The 17,187-nt window shown below is 55.3% G+C and overlaps 1 protein-coding gene across 1 annotated transcript in view; it reads left to right on the top strand.

Annotated features, from left to right (window-relative positions):
* DNMT3A (DNA methyltransferase 3 alpha) overlaps positions 1 to 17,187 on the top strand; it is a 107,481-nt gene that overhangs the window by 70,199 nt on the left and 20,095 nt on the right. The window contains 2 exon segments of the mRNA XM_084901426.1: positions 1,047 to 1,090; positions 1,523 to 1,669. Of these exon segments, the coding sequence (XP_084757552.1) occupies positions 1,047 to 1,090; positions 1,523 to 1,669 (191 nt within the window).

A 17,187-nucleotide genomic window follows, 5' to 3' on the forward strand; every position in this document is an offset into this window, starting at 1 on the left:
ATGCCGAGCCCTGCTCTAGACATTTAACATTCCCAGGAACCTAAAGATTTTAGAAAGGTTATCTATAAGGTGACCAGACGTCCCACTTTTTAAAAAAATATATATTTTATTGATTTTGTACAGAGAGGAAGGGAGAGAGATAGAGCTAGAAACATCGATGAGAGAGAGTCATCTATCAGCTGCCTCTTGCACACCCCCCACTGGGGATATGCCCGCAACCAAGGTACATGCCCTTGACCGGAATCGAACCCGGGACCCTTCAGTCCCCAAGCCGATGCTCTATCCATTAAGCCAAACCGGTCTCGGCAAGACGTCCCACTTTTGACAATTTTTTAACAATTTGTCCCCAAATCGGGATGTCTGGTCACCTTAGTCATCTACCTCCCTTCAGTGAGGAAGCAGGCTGGGAGAGGTGGCAGAGATCCCCCCGGATAAAGGCTGAGCTCAGGAACCTGGAATGGGGAGGGGAATGGGGTACGGGGGCATCTATGAATAACAGAACCATCGTCCCTGGAACTGCGGGCAGACCTTAGAAATCACCTCCGGCAGCTTTCCATTCCAGACGAGGAAACCGGGTCTCACAGAAACGAACTTGCTCCACCACCGCCTTGCACCACCCCACTGCTCCCCTGCCGTCTCCCTCCTCCTCTCCTCTCCCCCCCCCCCCGCCCCCAAACACACGCACAGAAGCAGCTCCATTCCAGGGCCAAGGGGGGCCGTGCCGTCTGCCCCCTCCTCCCGGGAGGAACTGTGGGGCGGTTTCTAGGTGGCCCCTTTGGTGTGCCTGGGACGGACGGCCCCTGGGCTGGAAGCCACAGCCCCGGCCGGCCCTTGTTGTCTGGCCCAGGCCCTTCCCGCTCTGGCCATGCTCCGCGTCCTCAGGCCCGGCACGGTGCCAGGCACCTCAAGGGCCTCAGGCTGGACCCTGGAACAGCTCAGCGGCCGGAGGGCTCCTGTCCCCAGAGCAGGTGCCCAGGCGCAAGGCGGGGCCTGGGAGCCTCTCCCGTAACTCTGCCGACAGCCCCTTTGTTCTTCCCTCTCCACAGGCAAAGAGCAGAAGGAGACCAACATCGAGTCTATGAAAATGGAGGCAAGTGTTTTCCTCAGCCCCCGGGGGCTCTGCGGAGCCCGATCCCAGGAGGAGAAAGCCAATCGGGGCGAGCGAGCGTGCGTGTGTGCGTGAGGGGAGCCTGAGGCGGCCGCGGCCCCTCCTTTACCCATCCCTCTGTGAGCAGGAGAGGAAGTGGGCGTGGAGGTTGGAAGTCCCTCAAGGCAGCCATCTAGTCCCCCTGCCCTCCTGGCTTATGCCCATGAGTCTCCCCCCGACCCCCCAGTCCCTCCGTCTCCAGCCCACCCAGGGCTTGCCCAGCACTGGCAGGGTGGCATCTCCGTCCAGAAGCCAGAGCTCCTGTGTTCTGTTGGAGGCGAGTGCCTCCTCAGCATCCCCTCCCCGGAACCAACGCTGCAGAGGGGCTGTCAGTGCCCATCTTAATGCCAGTCTGTCTCTCTCTCTCTGTCCTAGGGCTCCCGGGGCCGGCTCCGGGGGGGCCTGGGCTGGGAGTCCAGCCTCCGCCAGCGGCCCATGCCGCGGCTCACCTTCCAGGCGGGGGACCCCTACTACATCAGCAAGCGCAAGCGGGACGAGTGGCTGGCACGCTGGAAAAGGGAGGTGAGGAGCCCTCTGGTCTGTGCCCCGACTGGCCCCACGTCATCGGGAAACGGGACGTCAGTCAGCCGCCCGCTGAGGCTGTGGTCAGGCCCTGGCTGAGCCTCCGTGTCCCCTTCGGGTCCATCTCTGGTGCTTGCAGGGAACTGCGTGCTCCTTAGGTGGTCACTGGTTCCTCTGTTCTCTCCACAATGTGTGTGGATCGCTTACCCGGTGTCAAGCAGTGTACTAGGCTCTGTGCATATGCACTTCCTGTCCTCATGGAGTTGACATTCTGACGGGGGAGACGGACAGAAAAGAAGTCAACAGGCTGACGTAGAGGATCACGGGGGGCTGCTCTGGGTGGGTGGGGTAACCAGGAGAGGCTTCTTGGAGGAAGTGACCTTTAAGTGGAGACCGAAAGGAACGGAAGCGCTGGCTCTGTGAGGATCTGGGTGGGAGAGGATGTTCTAGCCCAGTGGTCGGCAAACTCGTTGGCCAAACAGAGCCAAATATCAACAGTACAACGATTGACATTTCTTTTGAGAGCCAAAATTTTTAAAGCTTCTTCTAACGCCACTTCTTCGAAATAGACCCGCCCAGGCAGATATTTTGTGGAAGAGCCACACTCTAGGGGCCAAAGAGCCACATGTGGCTCAAGAGCCGCAGTTTGCCAACCACAGTTCTAGGCAGATAAACAGCACAGGCAAGGAAGGCCCTGACTTGTTTGGCCAAATGAAAGACCAGAGTGAAATGAGCAGAGGAGAAAGTGGGGCCAGCTGAGGCTGAGAGATGACCGGGGGTCCAATCATCAGCACCTCCGAAAGCTGCTGAGTCCTGAGCACACTGGGATGCCACTGACGGTCTCTGTGCAGAGGAGAGAGGTGAAGTGGGTTCAGGGCAGCAGTGGATACCGAGGACAGATCCGGGCTGGATGCTGGAGATGGGACCAGCGTGTGCCGATGGGTGGGTGGGAGCAGGAGGGGATGGAAGGACTCGAGGACAGCCCCCAGGGGTCCGGCCTCAATGAATGCCGTGATGGTTGCACGGGGAAGACTAGGGAGGAACAGGTTTGGGAATCAAGAGTTCCTGCTGCGATTCTGAGGGGCCTGGGGCCTGGGCAGAGGAAGGTCTGGCCGCAGGAACCCCTGCATTTCTGGTCCTCTGGAGAGGGTGGCGGGTGGGGCCAGAGCAGGGGCCTGGGAGGAAGCCAAGGGGAGAGTGTGGGTCTCAGAGAGAAGGTTTTCCGGGGAGAGTGGCCACCTGCCCTTCAGAAGCTGAATTTGTTGATTCGTGCCCCTTGCACCTGACGAACTGGAGGTGGCTGGGGACTGAGGTGGCTGAGAGAAGCTTCGGTGGGGGTCAGGTGGCGGTGGGAGCCAGCCGCGGAGGGCTGCAGCAGCGAGCAGCGGGGAGGCGGTGGAGAGGGAGAGACCCAGGGAAGCGCAGTTGGCCAGGCTGTTCTCCGCGGGTTTGATTGGCAGAGGAAGGCGTGGAAACTTGAGAGGCGGTGAATCGCCACCTCCCGGGGCATCTCACCTTCACTCTCACTGCCTTGACCCCGGGGCCTCACCTCCCGGGGCATCTCACCTTCACTCTCACTGCCTTGACCCCGGGGCCTCACCTCCCGGGGCATCTCACCTTCACTCTCACTGCCTTGACCCCGGGGCCTCACCTCCCGGGGCAGCTCACCTTCACTCTCACTGCCTAGGCCCCGGGGCCTCACCTCCCGGGGCATCTCACCTTTATTCTCACTGCCTTGACCCTGGGGCCTCACCTCCTGGGGCATCTCACCTTCACTCTCACTGCCTAGGCCCCGGGGCCTCACCTCCTGGGGCATCTCACCTTCACTCTCACTGCCTTGACCCCGGGGCCTCACCTCCTGGGGCATCTCACCTTCACTCTCACTGCCTTGACCCCGGGGCCTCACCTCCTGGGGCATCTCACCTTTACTCTCACTGCCTTGACCCTGGGGCCTCACCTCCTGGGGCATCTCACCTTCACTCTCACTGCCTTGACCCCGGGGCCTACCGCGGAAGGCACTGTCCTCAGCGCATTGTTCCAGGGTTTGCTCTAGAGAAAGTCACAACAGGGTGGGGGGTTTGGCGACACTCGATTGTTCCCAGTTCTTTCAGGATCCAGGAAGGAAGAGATTACTTTCCCCGGAAGAGCCTAGAAAGGGCAGCCAGTCCCAGTCTGGGGGAGAGAGGGGCTTGCCCCCGAGCCTTAAGTGCGATCTTTGGGATGGAAATTGGGGACCGGCTATTCTACCTGTCTGGTCAATGGCCCCCTCCCGGCCCCCTGGGCCCAGGGGTGGGGCTTTGCGTTCCAACCCCTTGTTATGTATGCTTGGTGATTTTTCTGCCTTCCTTAGCCTTGGGGCTGGAAGCCAGGACCTAATCATTTTTAGACCTAAGAAAGCTTCTAGAAATTCTCCAGTCCTCAAACTGTGCTATCTGGAAGGCCCTCCATTGCAATAAAAAAAAAAAAAAGAAAAAGGTCTTTTCTCAATTTGCTGGAAAAATAATAGATACATTTTTCTCAATTTTAAGTTTTCTACTAAAAAATTTTTTTCTACTAAAATTTAAAGACTTGTTTATCACGAACCTGTTCTGACCCCCCGCAGAAGTGGAGAGAGTAGTATTGTATAATGATCCCCCATGAGCCTATATCACCCAGCTTCAACGGTCATCAGAAGCTTTTCTAGAAAATCTTAAACCCAGCCAGTATAGGTAACCAATGAGTATTAACAGGAAAAAAAAAAAAAAAAAAAAAAAAAAAAAAAAAAAAAAGGAAAAAAACCTCCAAAAGTTGATTTAATTTAAAATGTTTTAGGTATGTTCGACTTGCGATATAGAGATCTACAAACTACATTTCTGCTAGTAAAATTGTTCTATTCATAGGCTATACCCAGAGGTGTCTGTAAACAATTGCATGAGTTCTCACACAAGCGTCGGAACTGATATCCCCTCATTTTCAGGCCAGGAGTCCGGGGTGGGGAGCTGCACGCTGGCCACAAGCTCATGCAGCACACGGGGGATAGGATGGGACGGGATGGGATTAGAATTCAGGCTTCCTACTGCCAAATTGGGGGGGGGGGGGCGGGGTGGAAGACCACACTTACCCTCTGGGGCTCTGCCAGGGGCTGGGGGAGGACTAGCTGCAGGTAACAAGGATGCTGGGGGGACACAGGTAGCTTTCAAGATTCCCAGGTTCCCCTCAGACTAAAGGGTAGTCACTGTCCCCATCGGTCCCGTTTCCGAAGTGGCTTACTTACCGAGGGTGAATCCTTCCTCCCTCCCCCGTCTCTGGTGGCTCTTTGACATCTGACCCTTTCTTCCGAAACTGCCTCCAAGGGCCTTCCTGCCCTTGACCCTGAGGTTCTTCCCCAGTTCCTCAGCGGCCTCTCCTCAGGGTCCTCCTCTGTCCCTCCGCCGTGGCACCCCCAGACCTCTGCCCCCCCCCCCATCTCTGCCCCAGCTGCTGCCTGTCTTGAGCCCCTTACTGCTCCTGTGCTCTCATAGAGGCTTTGACTTCCCTCTTCCCCCCAGAAGACCTCTCCTCCTGCTGTTCCCCAGGCAGTGTCCCTGGCAGGTCCAGCCAGCATTTCCTCCTCGGAACGAGACACCTGCTCTTTAAAGCCTTCAGAGCACAGTTTTGAGCGGCCTCCCAGAGGCCCCCACATCCGAGTGCTGTGCCAGATACCAGGGCTGCTCGATGCCTAGAGGACTCTTAGTTGTCCCAGGATAGGATGAGGGTTCGGGGTAGGCAGAAGAGCAACGCCCCAAGAGACTTAGACTTACTCTGCCTGGGGTCATCGTACATCAGCAAGAGGTGGCTTTTGGCTTTTGAGGGATGTGCTGGGATTTAGGGGAGGGGTGGGGAGGGGAGGGCGGGCATTGCAGCAAGAGGTGTACAGCTTGCAGGATCTGAGACACAAGAAAGGAAGGTGGCGATGGTGGGACACAGGGAATGGGGGCTGGGGCCGGGGCTTGTGTGCCCTGCTCTGGGGCTCCCACCAGACTCTGGCCTGCACCCGCCCCTTCCCCTTGGGGTCTTCCTCTGCTCAGTTTCCTTTTCCAGTGAGCACCCTTGTCAGTTAGTCCACAATTATTAGGTGAGGGCTACTCTTTACTTTTCTGCCCACTTAAGGTTACCTACCTCCCCAGACTCTCCTGCTCCCCCCCTCAAAAAAAAAAATATATATATATTTTAATAAGAAAGCATGGAGTATCATAAAATGAATGAAGTTTAAAATAAGTGGGCGAGGAAAACGGGGCACTTCTTCCTTCCCTGAGGCTGCAGAGGGAGTTCTTGTTGGGGCAGGGAAGCTATTGTCTGTCTTCTGTCTGTCCCAGCTCTTATTCTTTGCACCTCTTTGCTCATTCTTCTAAGGATCAAACTGTTTTAATCATGATCAGGCCCTGCTATAGAAGACACAGTGGCTTCCTATTGTCTCCCCTTTCACGTCAGAAATCCTCTGGGTATTCCTCTAGGCTTCCTTACTGTGATCCCCACAACCCACCCCACTTCACCACCATTCTCTGAGAGACCAGCCTCCCCTTTATATTGGCCATGCTCCTTCCCTCCTCCTTGCCTTTCTTCATACTGTGCTTTCCTATCCATCCTTCGGGGTTGAGTTGAAAAGCTGCTGCCTTCTCCAGGAAGCTCTCCGGGATTTCTCTAGTCTACAGTGACCTCTTCCCCTCTCTGCAGCCCTGTAGCCCTCACTGATAATACAGTTTCATAGAGTAGCTTTGCACCATTTTTTAAAATGTGTTCATCATGTCTTATTATCCCATTGTACCCAGCCTGGTACTGGGCAGAGAATAGGCTCAACGAATACTTACTGGTTGCTAAGCAGCTGGGAGGTTGGTGAATGTGGGACACCTTCTCAGGCAGGGAGCTCAGCCCTTGGTTTCCAGAGGTGCTGGACCAGAGAATAGCATGGGGCCGGGGAACTGTGTGGGCAGGTCCCACAGGTGAGGCGGTGCCTCCACTCTTCACCCTACGCTCCTGCTGTCCCCACGGGGCCTTTGCTGGGCCTGAGCCGGGAGAGCCTTCCCTGGACTGGGACAACTGGCCAGACCCCAGCAGCAGGGAGGGCAGAGGTGAGGCAGTACCTCCTCCCGAAGGAAGGCAAGTCCTAGGATCCCCTTCCTGCTAATTATCAGCACAAAAGGACCCACGGGAGTGCTCAGGGCTTCGGAAGGGCTTCTCGCCCGTATTCCTTCATTGGTCCTCAGACTGCGAGCAGAGGCCTAGCCGAGCAGCCGGACCAGCCATCCAGCCAGCGGGAGGGGCTGTGGACTCCATTTGTCCACTCAGGGATTTAGGACTCAGCTGAAGCCCGGTGACGGTACGGCTCTCTCAGCGATGTCTGCACCCCAACACGATTGATTCTGAATTATTTCAAGGCAAGATCCCATGTCCTGCAGATCTAGGAACCGGTCTCTTTCCTAGCTCCCACCCTGGAGGGAGGAACTCATGCATCCTTACACATATTAGATGCTTAACACAAATTCAGCAGTGATGATAACAAATACTACGTGACCCAAATGTCGTCTCTTCTCCCCTCCCCTCCCCCAACACTCAGACCCAACCTCCCCTTTCCTCCCGCCCAGCGGGGAGTGAGCTTTCACAGTCCGGAAGGGAAGAGGGCGTTTGGAAGCGAGTTCCAATGCGGACTGGTCTCCTCCCAGCTGTGGGGCCAGAGGCCTCACTGAGCCGCCGTGGCTAGGCTTGGCTGTCCTCTGCTCTCCCAGGCACGTCTCCCCCTGCGGGGAGCGCGCTCACTGTTTGTCCCCTGCCCCTCCCCAGCCCGAGCTTGTTCTGTGCTGCACCTGCACCCCTCCGCCCCGGGGCTGGCGCTGGGCTGGCGCTGGGAGGGACTGGGTAAAGAGGTGCTGACTGAAGAGGTAATCTCAGAGTGATGTGGGTTCATAAGATGTAATACCTAGCATTTAAAGCTCCTAGCACAGGACTAGCATGTCATAGCCGCTTGATACTTTTTTCTAAAAATAATTTTAAATTTTGTAAGTTTTACACAGATACATTCCTAAGTGTAAAAATCCCTCCCGTTTTAATTCCTCCATCACTGGTACCTGATGCCATCAGTGTGGTGTACATATGACATGTTTTTTTTTAATCCATCCGTGTGTGTGTGTATGTTTGTGTGTGTAAATATATAATTTTGCTCACAGTTGTTGTTTTCCCTTTTTTTTTTTTTTTTTTTTTTTTTTTGTGGTACCACACCGTAGTTTCATTTTACAGCTTCGTCGTTTTTTTTCACTTACAATGCGTCTGGGCAATCTAGCCACGTAATTACCGTTCTCTCCCACCATATGGACTACCATGATTTTATTTAACCATTCTCTGCCTGGGCGTTTGTGCTGTTGACAGTATTTTACTACGTAACCGTTGCAACCGAGCCTCCGTGCACCTGCGTTTCTCCGGGAAGGGAGGTGCGGGGTCCCAGGGAGCGTGCGTCCTGCTCTTTATGAAACCCGCCAAATTGCCCTCCCAGAGGGGCAGCGCCAATTCACGCTCCCATAAACCGGGTGCGAGAAGACTCCCACCTTGGCCAGCATCAATATTTTGCTAATCTAATGGGTGGGAAATGGCATCTTGTTATGATTTTAATTGGCATTTCCCAGATAATAAGGGAGGCTAGACATCTTTTCATATGTTTATTGGCCATTTGCGCTGTTGCTTCTGCGAGCTGAGCAGATGTTGCTTCCTCTCGCTTTATGGCCCTGGAGTCTCCACAGACCGTGCTTCCTGTCGGCCCTGGGAAGAGCCAGCCTGGGAAGGTCCAGCGGGTCGTCCCCTGCTGCGCCATATCCCATTTAATAAGCCCTCGCCACCCCCGGCTGCGGAGGGGGCATTGTGTGTGGGGGGAGGAGGGGGCCTTCAGGAATAGATGAATTAAGTGTGATATCCTGGGCTTTCGTATACGGAGGCGCGAGACATGGCAGCACAAAGCAGACCATGAAGGACTAAAACCAGATTATCGGCAAAATATGTAAAGTAGCAGCGTTAGGGTTTTCTGACGGGCAGGCCTTTTTCCCCCCACTCGCCACATGTAAACTAGTGAAAACCTGAACTAGTTAGTATCAGGCGGCCTCAGAAAACAGCACCAGCCTCCATAGAGACGGCGCCGTTTGGGGCAGGCAGGACAGCACGGTGCCCTTCCCCAGAAGGCCGCATGCGTGTCAGGGCGCCCCGGTGATGGCCTGTAATCAGCGGTGCCTGCAGGGCTGCCGGCCCTTCGGATCGGGATCGCCGGGGAAGAGAGGCGCCCCATTGTCTCTTAAGTGGACGGGCTGTTTGCACACCAGAGTGATCACTTCATCTCAGAGAAAAGCTCTTAGAACAACCCCCACGTTTGGGTGGTGAGTAAACAAGCGGCGGGCGGGGAGGGTGGCAGTAACTCACGGAGGAGGATGCGGCCGCTGGCCCCAGCGGAGCCTGCACGGGGCCGCAGGGGGAGGCCTCGCGCGTGGCGGGCACTGTGCCGGGAGCACCGCCTTCACCAGCATCCCAAACTGTGAGCAAGCTAATTCATATTTGGGGGACCCACGAAACGGAGGCCGGCCCACCTCACAGTCACTTACGGGGAACACCTGACAAGGAGACCGAACATACACCAATCACAACCCTCCAGCTCAGCGTGAGCCAGCTCACCTTACTGTAAGGCCTGCTGGCCGTATAAGGAAATCCCGACTTCCCAGCCAGCCCTGAGCCGGTTCCCCACTGCCTCAGCTAGCGCCCCCAAAACCTCTCAGGAAGAAGGTTCCACTGCTGGGGAGGCCCTGTCCTCCCCCCACATTCGTGATTGTTCTCCCTTGCCGTCAAACGCATCTTTAGGTTGCATAATTTTGTCATTTGACAGATGATCCAGAATGACCCTAAGAACTTCATTTCTCCCTAACCTTACTCTCAGGAAACTACGATTCCCCCGAGGCAAGTAGGTAAGAGCCACAGGGAGGTCCTTGTGGAGAGGTCTCGAGGGCAGAACTGGGCTCCAGGTCTCGTGCTGCTTCTGTTTTGCACCCAAATCCTCGACGAGAACCAAATCTTTCTGGCGTGCAGCCTCCGCTTCTGCAGAAGCTGAGGTAGGAGGTTGGAAGAGGGTGGAGCTGGCCTTCCCTCCCACCAGGCGCCTCCTCTTCGGCTGCAGGTATTCCTGCGGCTCCCTCGGGGCCAGCTTTGGGTCCTGAAAAGCTCTCGGCACAGTCCCCCTGCCCCACTTGTTTGGTCCCGAGCCCTGGGGGTGGAACTGCTGATTTCTCATGCGAGTGTATGTTTGACGTTGTGAGATTGGGTTACGAGTATCAGAATGACGTTCAGGAGGCCTGGGTGCTGGTCTCAGCTTCTGCCCCTGATCGATCGGAGGGAGTCCCTCTGCACTTTAGTTTTCTCACTAGTAATGTGACAGAAATAGGCTAGAAGACCCCAGAGATGCTAGAATTTCCTAATTTGAGGGGAGAGGACTGGAATCCTGGCCCGTGGCTCCCCTTGTCTCCTTCACTATCTTGTCCATAAATTCTTAGTTAAATATTTAAGTGCAATCTCAGACCTCTCCTAAATGCCTCTTCTAGAGGCACATGCATAAAGCATCCTTATAAGGATTCTTTGGGGAGGGGGAGTTCATAAAATTCACGTTCGCTGCTAGAACCTAGCGTTCCTTTCCTCTTCACTACTGTTCCCATTTCCTGTCATTTTGTGCCTGGGCCAGAAAGGTGAACATGGTGCTCACCTTTAGTCACTAGGCCTAGGCCTGAGGGAAAGGCTCGAATTTATCACTGAAAAGGCGATGCAACGTACGCCCATCCTCCTGCACACACAGCTTCCCGTGGCGTTCCCCTGGCTCCGGAATCCGCAGCCCTGCCTCCGGCTCTGGTCAGGAAAGATCTGCCTGGATCTGCTCCTTCCTGCCAGGTTTCTTCTCATTAATCACCATCATTCGTTCCTTCTTTCAAAGAGTTCTTGAACCCTAACTGAGCAAACCTGTGTGCTCGGGCTTCAAGATAACCCAGTGTCTGGGTCTCTCCTGTGCAGTGAAACAAATGTAAAGGGAACTCAGAACCCCACCCTGGGGTGCCAGGTGGGGGAGTAAATGATGCTGCTGAAACCCAGAAAGAGCTGTTATAGGACTGGGAGGAATGGGGCCCTGGGAGCTACTGACCAGCCCTGCCTAGGACCTTGGGGAAGCTTGCCAGAGAAGGGACATCATGCCTGAGAGGGACTGTGGGGAGGGGCATTGAGGGGACCCTAAGGTTAGGTGGTTCAAGAAATTGTCTAGGAGTTTGGAGCCTAGAGCACCTTCAGATTTCTTGCATATGTAGTTCAGCTTTTATATAATATATATATATATATATATATATATGTGTGTGTGTGTGTGTGTGTGTGTATTTAATTGATTTCAGAGAGAAAGGGAGAAGGAGAGAGAGATAGAAACATCAATGAGATGTTTGAGAGAGAGAATTATCGAATGGTACTCATCCCACTGGGGACCTAGCCCGAAACCCAGGCAGGTGCCCTTGGCCAGAATCGAACCCGGGACCCTTCAGTCTACAGGCCTACACTCTAACTACTGGGCTAGTTCAGCTTTTAGAAGCATTCTCATGGCGCTTTCTAGGAGGCAGACAACGGAAAAGATTCAATGGTAATGCTTTCTCTGCTTTCAAAACCTGAGCATTTGTCAAGGAGGTCCCTGGGGTGTTCATGCATTGGGTGGGAGGCTGGCCTCTGACTCTGTGAGGAGCCAGGACACGAGATGAAGGATTTAACAGACCTGAATTCAGTACTCACTAAATACACACAGCACGGTGCTGGCGCTGGACGCTGTGCGAGAGGCACACATTGCCTAGTGGAGGAGGTGGGAGTGTTCACCATGAGCCGCACTGTCAGAGGGCCAGAGAACTTACGGGGAACTCCTGGAAAGCTTCCTGGAGGAGGTGTCCTTTGGGAATTCCAATAGGGATAAATAAGGAAGGCATTTCAGGGAAAGGAACCACTGAGGACTCATAGGAGGAGGCATGAGACTTCTGGGTTGTTTAGGAACAGCAAGAGATCTGGTAACAAGGGTGTGGGCGTTGGGGAGGAAGTATAAGAAGAGCTAACACTACAAAGGAAGATGTTCGGTCAGATTGTCCTAGTGAGAAAGTTAGGCCTCGCTGTGCAGCAGGCAGCTGGAGTGTGCGAGCACTGAGTGTGTGTAGCAGGAGGACAGCCTGGCAGCGCGGTGGGGGCCCAGAGAGGCAACGTGTGGAAGGAGGACCAGTGAGGAGGGCATTGCTCTGGCTCGCAGGGCCCAGGTCATGGGAATCAGGCTTGCTAGAAAGGGTAGATCTTGTCTCCGGTTGAAGGAAAGGGGGAAACCTGCCTGGTATTTGTGGAGTGGGAGAGGGTATCATGACCTGAACTAGAGAATCGTGGGGGAAAAGCAGGCTTGGGACAGGAAGGTGACATGGACGTTTCATTCTCTTAAGGATGTATTTTGATGAGCCAAAGGTTTTAATTTTAGTAAAATCCAATTTACCCTTCCCCCCCCTTTTGTTGGTTAGTGTGTGTGTGTGTGTGTGTGTGTGTGTGTGTGTATCTCTAAGAATTCCCTGCCTACCTCAACATCATGAAGATGTCCTCTTAGAAGGAGGAGGGCTTGGAGCTGGGTTTTGGACAAGCTGCTTTCGAGAAGCCAGCGGGTCGGCTGTCCTCGGGGAGAGGGTGCCCAGGCAGCTCAAAAGGAGTCATGGACGCGGAGGGCAAGTGCAGGCTTGCGTGCAGGGAGGGGCCTGCTGAAGCCAGGAGAGCGGCCCGCATGGGGAGGGGCAGGACAGGAGGACAGAGGCTTGGGTGTCTGGGAGCAGCTGGTGATCAGGAGAGACTCCAACAGGAGTTCCTGAACGAAAGCTCCCCCTTTTCACCTATCGGTGGAGCCCTTTCTACCCCCTCCCCGCTCAATTTATTACCCCCCTCTCCCCCCCCCCCCCGGCCAACAGTGTGTGCGCACGTGAGTTTTACCCCTTTTCCCACTTGCCATTCTTTCATATCCTCCACACATGCATATATGACTCTTGGCCCCATTCACCTTTAGTCCATGAATGGTGGGCAGTATACATATTTTCACTTCCAACTCAGATGGATTAAGTAAAAATAGGAATAAAGCCGTTCAGTCGCTTCTATGTTTGAATCTAGACGCTTGTTTACAAGGCAACTTTGTGGGGCGAAGAAAAAAAAGATCAACAAATCTGAAATGGAGTTGACATGTCTCACACATACCGAAGGTCCCCCAGAATCCCGTGCTTCTTAGGGGAGGGGTGTTTGTGTCTTGCTCCATCGCTCTGGGCAGTGCACTGAAAGGCGCCCTCCCAGCCCCAGGCCGCACCAGTGGGGCCAGAATCTGGGGGTGGGTCCTGAGAAAGCTGATTTTGTAGCCAGGAAAGGTAGCTCTGCCCCATGCAGACGATTCTTGTGAAAGTTTGAGAACACTTAAGCTTTGGGTGATTTGAAGTGCGCCAGATCTGGCACAGAAGAGAGTCCCCCAAAGATGCCATGACGGTCACCCACAGTGAAGCTCTCCCTGCACACCGGCATCCTCCGGGGGGTTTGTCATTGCCGCGGCCTGGGCCCTGCTCTCCAGTCCTCAGGTCTGGAGCTTAGTGAAGGGCCCTGGCCCAGGTGTTCCTCCAGATGGAATCTGAGGTTGGGTGCTGAGTGGAGGGAGGCAGGCAGACCTGGGGGACCGGTCCCAACCTGGGTGGGGCAGAAGGCCGGAAAAGACCAGGTGCAGGAATTCAAATGTTTCCTTTGGGATGGAGATGATCTGCGGGCGTTCCCGCTGTTCTCAGCCTCCTTTGCCACAATGCTCGTGGGCCGAGCGCCTCCGGAGTCTTCTCTTTGGACCCTGAAACCTGAGAGTGTCGGCAGGCCTGCATCTGAATGGTGGTCCCTGAGCCCCTCCCTTTGACCCTCGGAGCCAGGCGACGGGGTGGAGGGGGGGAGGGGAGAGCAGCCTGGGGCCATTGGGGTTTTACAGGGTTCTTTTGGACTGGCATCTCCCCTCCCCTGAAGGTGTGAAATGATCACTTCTCCCCTGGAGACGTGTCCTCAGGCAAACTCGTCATAAGGTTCTTTCCACCTCTCGCTGACTTCCTTTGGTCTTATCTGTGATACTCAGCAGATATTTGTGGTCCCATTAGCCGATCCAAAGAGGCTAGGCCCTTAGTGAAGGTTTTGTCACCAGCTGCCATACCCTGAGCAGCCTGGGACCTCACAGCCACCGCTTCTGTTGATTTTCCTGGTTAGAAGCAAGTGAGGCCTGGGGACCTGCAGCACCTCACCCTCTCCCCTACCCCACTCCCTGCCCAGCCTGCACCTCCTCACTCACAGGGGGACAGTGCACGCCCAGCAGCTCCAGGCTGGGGGCAGGGGGAGTGACTGCGGGCAGAGTGGGGTTTGCAGAGAGGCCTCCCCTGGGTGGAGCAGGCCTGTGTTCTTATCCTCCGGGAAGCAGATGCAATTGCAGATACGCCATTCCTGTCCGAGAGCCCGGGGAGGTTGCACCATCCCTCGTTTACCGGCTCCCTCCCTTGGGTCTCCCTGCCTTTGCTGATCCTGGCCTCCCCAGCTCTCCTTCCGCACTGGGAGAACGCATAATTTACTGCCTAATTGCACGCTGTCTCGAATGAGGGCTGGTTCCATGTGGGATGGGTCTTGGGCACACAGCGAGGCTGAGTAACAGAAAGGTGGAGGCCCGTCTCCCCCACCCTGTCCCCCACCTCCTCAGTGCCCGCCCCCAGCCTGGCTGTTCCAGGTGCTCCTGCTGCCTCGTGCTCCGGGATCCTGGAGCTGAGGTGTCTCAGGCGGGCTCAGAGGTGCCCTCCAAGGTAGAGCATGGCCCCTTTGGGTTCTAAAACGCCACTGGCAAGGTGGGTGGGGCCCCCCTGCCCCGTGGTGTTTGCCTAAAGGCTGCACCTCTCCTGGGTGATGGCAAGGAGCCCAGCCAGGCTAGCCCACTGCAGGTTGCCATGGTGACCCTTTTGCTTTCCCTTCAAAAAGAGGATGGATTTCTCTTTCAGCCCAAATCATCTGCCTGGGCTGCCACCATTCTATACACTCTGGGAACCAGACTGCCCGCCCAGCCCCTCTCTCTACCTTCCACCCGCTGCCATAGGGGACAGCTTGTCAAAAGGCCCGGTTTTAAATCACAACCCGGTATCAGGGCAGCAGCATGTCCTGGCTTGAAGGGGAAGCAGGAGGAAAAGGCCCAGGAGATGGGGCCTCACCTTGGGCTCAGGCACAGAAGGAGCTTCCCTCTGCATCCCCCCTGCCCACACCCCCTCTCCCCAGACCACGCCCTCTTCAATAAATGGCTCTGCCCCTTGGGGTGGGCTCAACCCCCCTGGGCCTCAGTTTCCTCATTGTGACAGAGACAGCCAGGCCTTTAGTGGTTTCCACACCTGGCCAGTATCAGGATTCCCTAAGGGCGGTTCTAAGAGATCCCGAGGCCCTACCCAAGCCTGCCCACCAGGAAATCCGTGTTTTTGCAAACCTCCTGGGGTGATCCTGATACCTTTAAACCTGAGTGAGTTTGGTATTCTCCTGGCAAGAGGCTCCGTGAAGCCCCGTGGGAAGAGAAGGGAGCTCTGCCCTGAGCTGAGGACTGACCCGCCTCTCTGCGTTCCTGGGAGCTTCTGAAGGGCCCCTCGCAGTTTGCTCTTGCCAGAAAGCAGGTGTCCCCGGTCATGCTGGCTGAGCCCAGGCCAGGCCCCACCTTTCCCCCACAGGGGAAGCCAGCGGAGAAAGAGTGACGGAAAGGGGGGGTGTTGCCATAACAACCAGCTCTAGGCAGAGGCCTTCCTTCCAGGGGCTGGTACTTCACCCCAGTCATGGTGGTTTCCATGGAGATGGGTTACTGAGGGACAGAGGAAACATTTGCCCCACTTAGAGCATTCGTCAGGAGCTGCCAGGAGTCAGGCCATCTCTAGGTGGGAGCCTTGGGCCCCTGTCAACTTGGAGTGCCCCCTCCTAACCCCCCTCCCATGGCCGCTGTTCTCTGGGTGCAGGTCTGATACTTCCTCCCTGGTGGCTCTCTCTGCCACCGGTCTCCTTAGCAACAAGTCCTGCTAACTCCTTGTTGGCTCCGTGGCTATTTTTAGCTTCACCAGGAGCAGCTCAGTCCTGGTCATTTGCTTGCAACCTCCATGTGGACTGCAGGGGAATAGGAAAACAAAGGTTCCCTCCCCTTGGGGAGCCCTAGGCCGGACCTCTTAGCCCCTTTAGCATTTCACTGTGGAAAGTGTCTGTCCCCCGGCAGGAACTTGCACGATGGGTTCTGGATGAGACAAGGTTGGTTTCATCGGCACACACTGATTTAGCCTCTGCAGCAGCAGGCACCAACCTTTTTTAAAAAAATATTTTTTATTGATTTCAGAGAAGAGGGAGAGAGATAGAAACATCAATGATAAGAGAGAATCATTGATCGGCTGGCCCCTGCATACTCCCCTACTTGGGATTGAGACCACAACTTGGGATGAGCCCTTAACTGGAATCGAACCCGGGACCCTTCAGTATCCACTGAGCCAAACCTGCTAGGGCTTGCCAACCTTTTGGACCTCGTCCATGGACCACCAGTTGGCGACCGCTGCCCTAAGTGTGCAAGGAGTGCTGGTTCACACCGCTTCCTCACGCAGTTGAACAAGACCCAGTCCCTGCCCTCCAGGGGTTTTTAATCGAGTGGAGGAGAAAGATGAGTACACAGTCACCTTAGCACGGGCAAAGATTGGCAGGTGCAAAGAGGGCATTACAAAGTGCTGTGGGTGCACGGAGGAGGAGGAGGGCCTGGATCATTTCCAGCAGGGGAGGATGACGGGGAGGACCAGAGCAGCACTGTCTGGAGGAATTGGTTGCAGTGATAGAAATGTTCTGAAACCTATGCCATCCCTACAGGAGCCCCCGTCCCCAAGGGGCTCTGGATACTTGGGGATGTGGCTGGCACAGAGGAGGAACTGAATTATTTTTACCTTATTGGACAGTTCAGGTCTAGAGAACTATTCATGGTGGAGGTAATGGTAAAGTGGGCCAGAAGGATAGGTAGGATTTGGGCTGATGGGAGTTGAGGGGGTGGGGGAAGCAAAGGCACAGAACCCCCACATATTTGGGGGAGAGCAAGTAGGCAGACAGAGTGTGGGGAGTGTGATGCATGACGTAAGTGCTGTGGGCTGTGGGGGCCAGGGATGCCGTGCAGACTGTTGACGTAACCAGGAGGTAGTCAGAGGCCTAGTGTGTAGCTTTGAGGCTGTCCAGCTGTCGGTGGGAGGACAGGATCAGAATAGACATCCCTAGTTATCTCATGGTCTTCTGTCTGGATAAGGGCCCCTGGCCTTGAGGTCAGTATGAATGTCTGTGGGGCAGAAGACACACAGCGTCTTCCCAACGTGTGTGGCTTTGCAGATGGCTTCGTAGGGATTGTGGCTTCTCTGGTTTTGAGTAAAGGGAGCCAGCTGGTGAATGCCCGGTTTGATGGAAGTCAGATA

This window comes from Pipistrellus hanaki, assembly GCF_964339955.1.
Source record: "Pipistrellus hanaki genome assembly, chromosome: 12".
Taxonomy (NCBI): domain Eukaryota; kingdom Metazoa; phylum Chordata; class Mammalia; order Chiroptera; family Vespertilionidae; genus Pipistrellus; species Pipistrellus hanaki.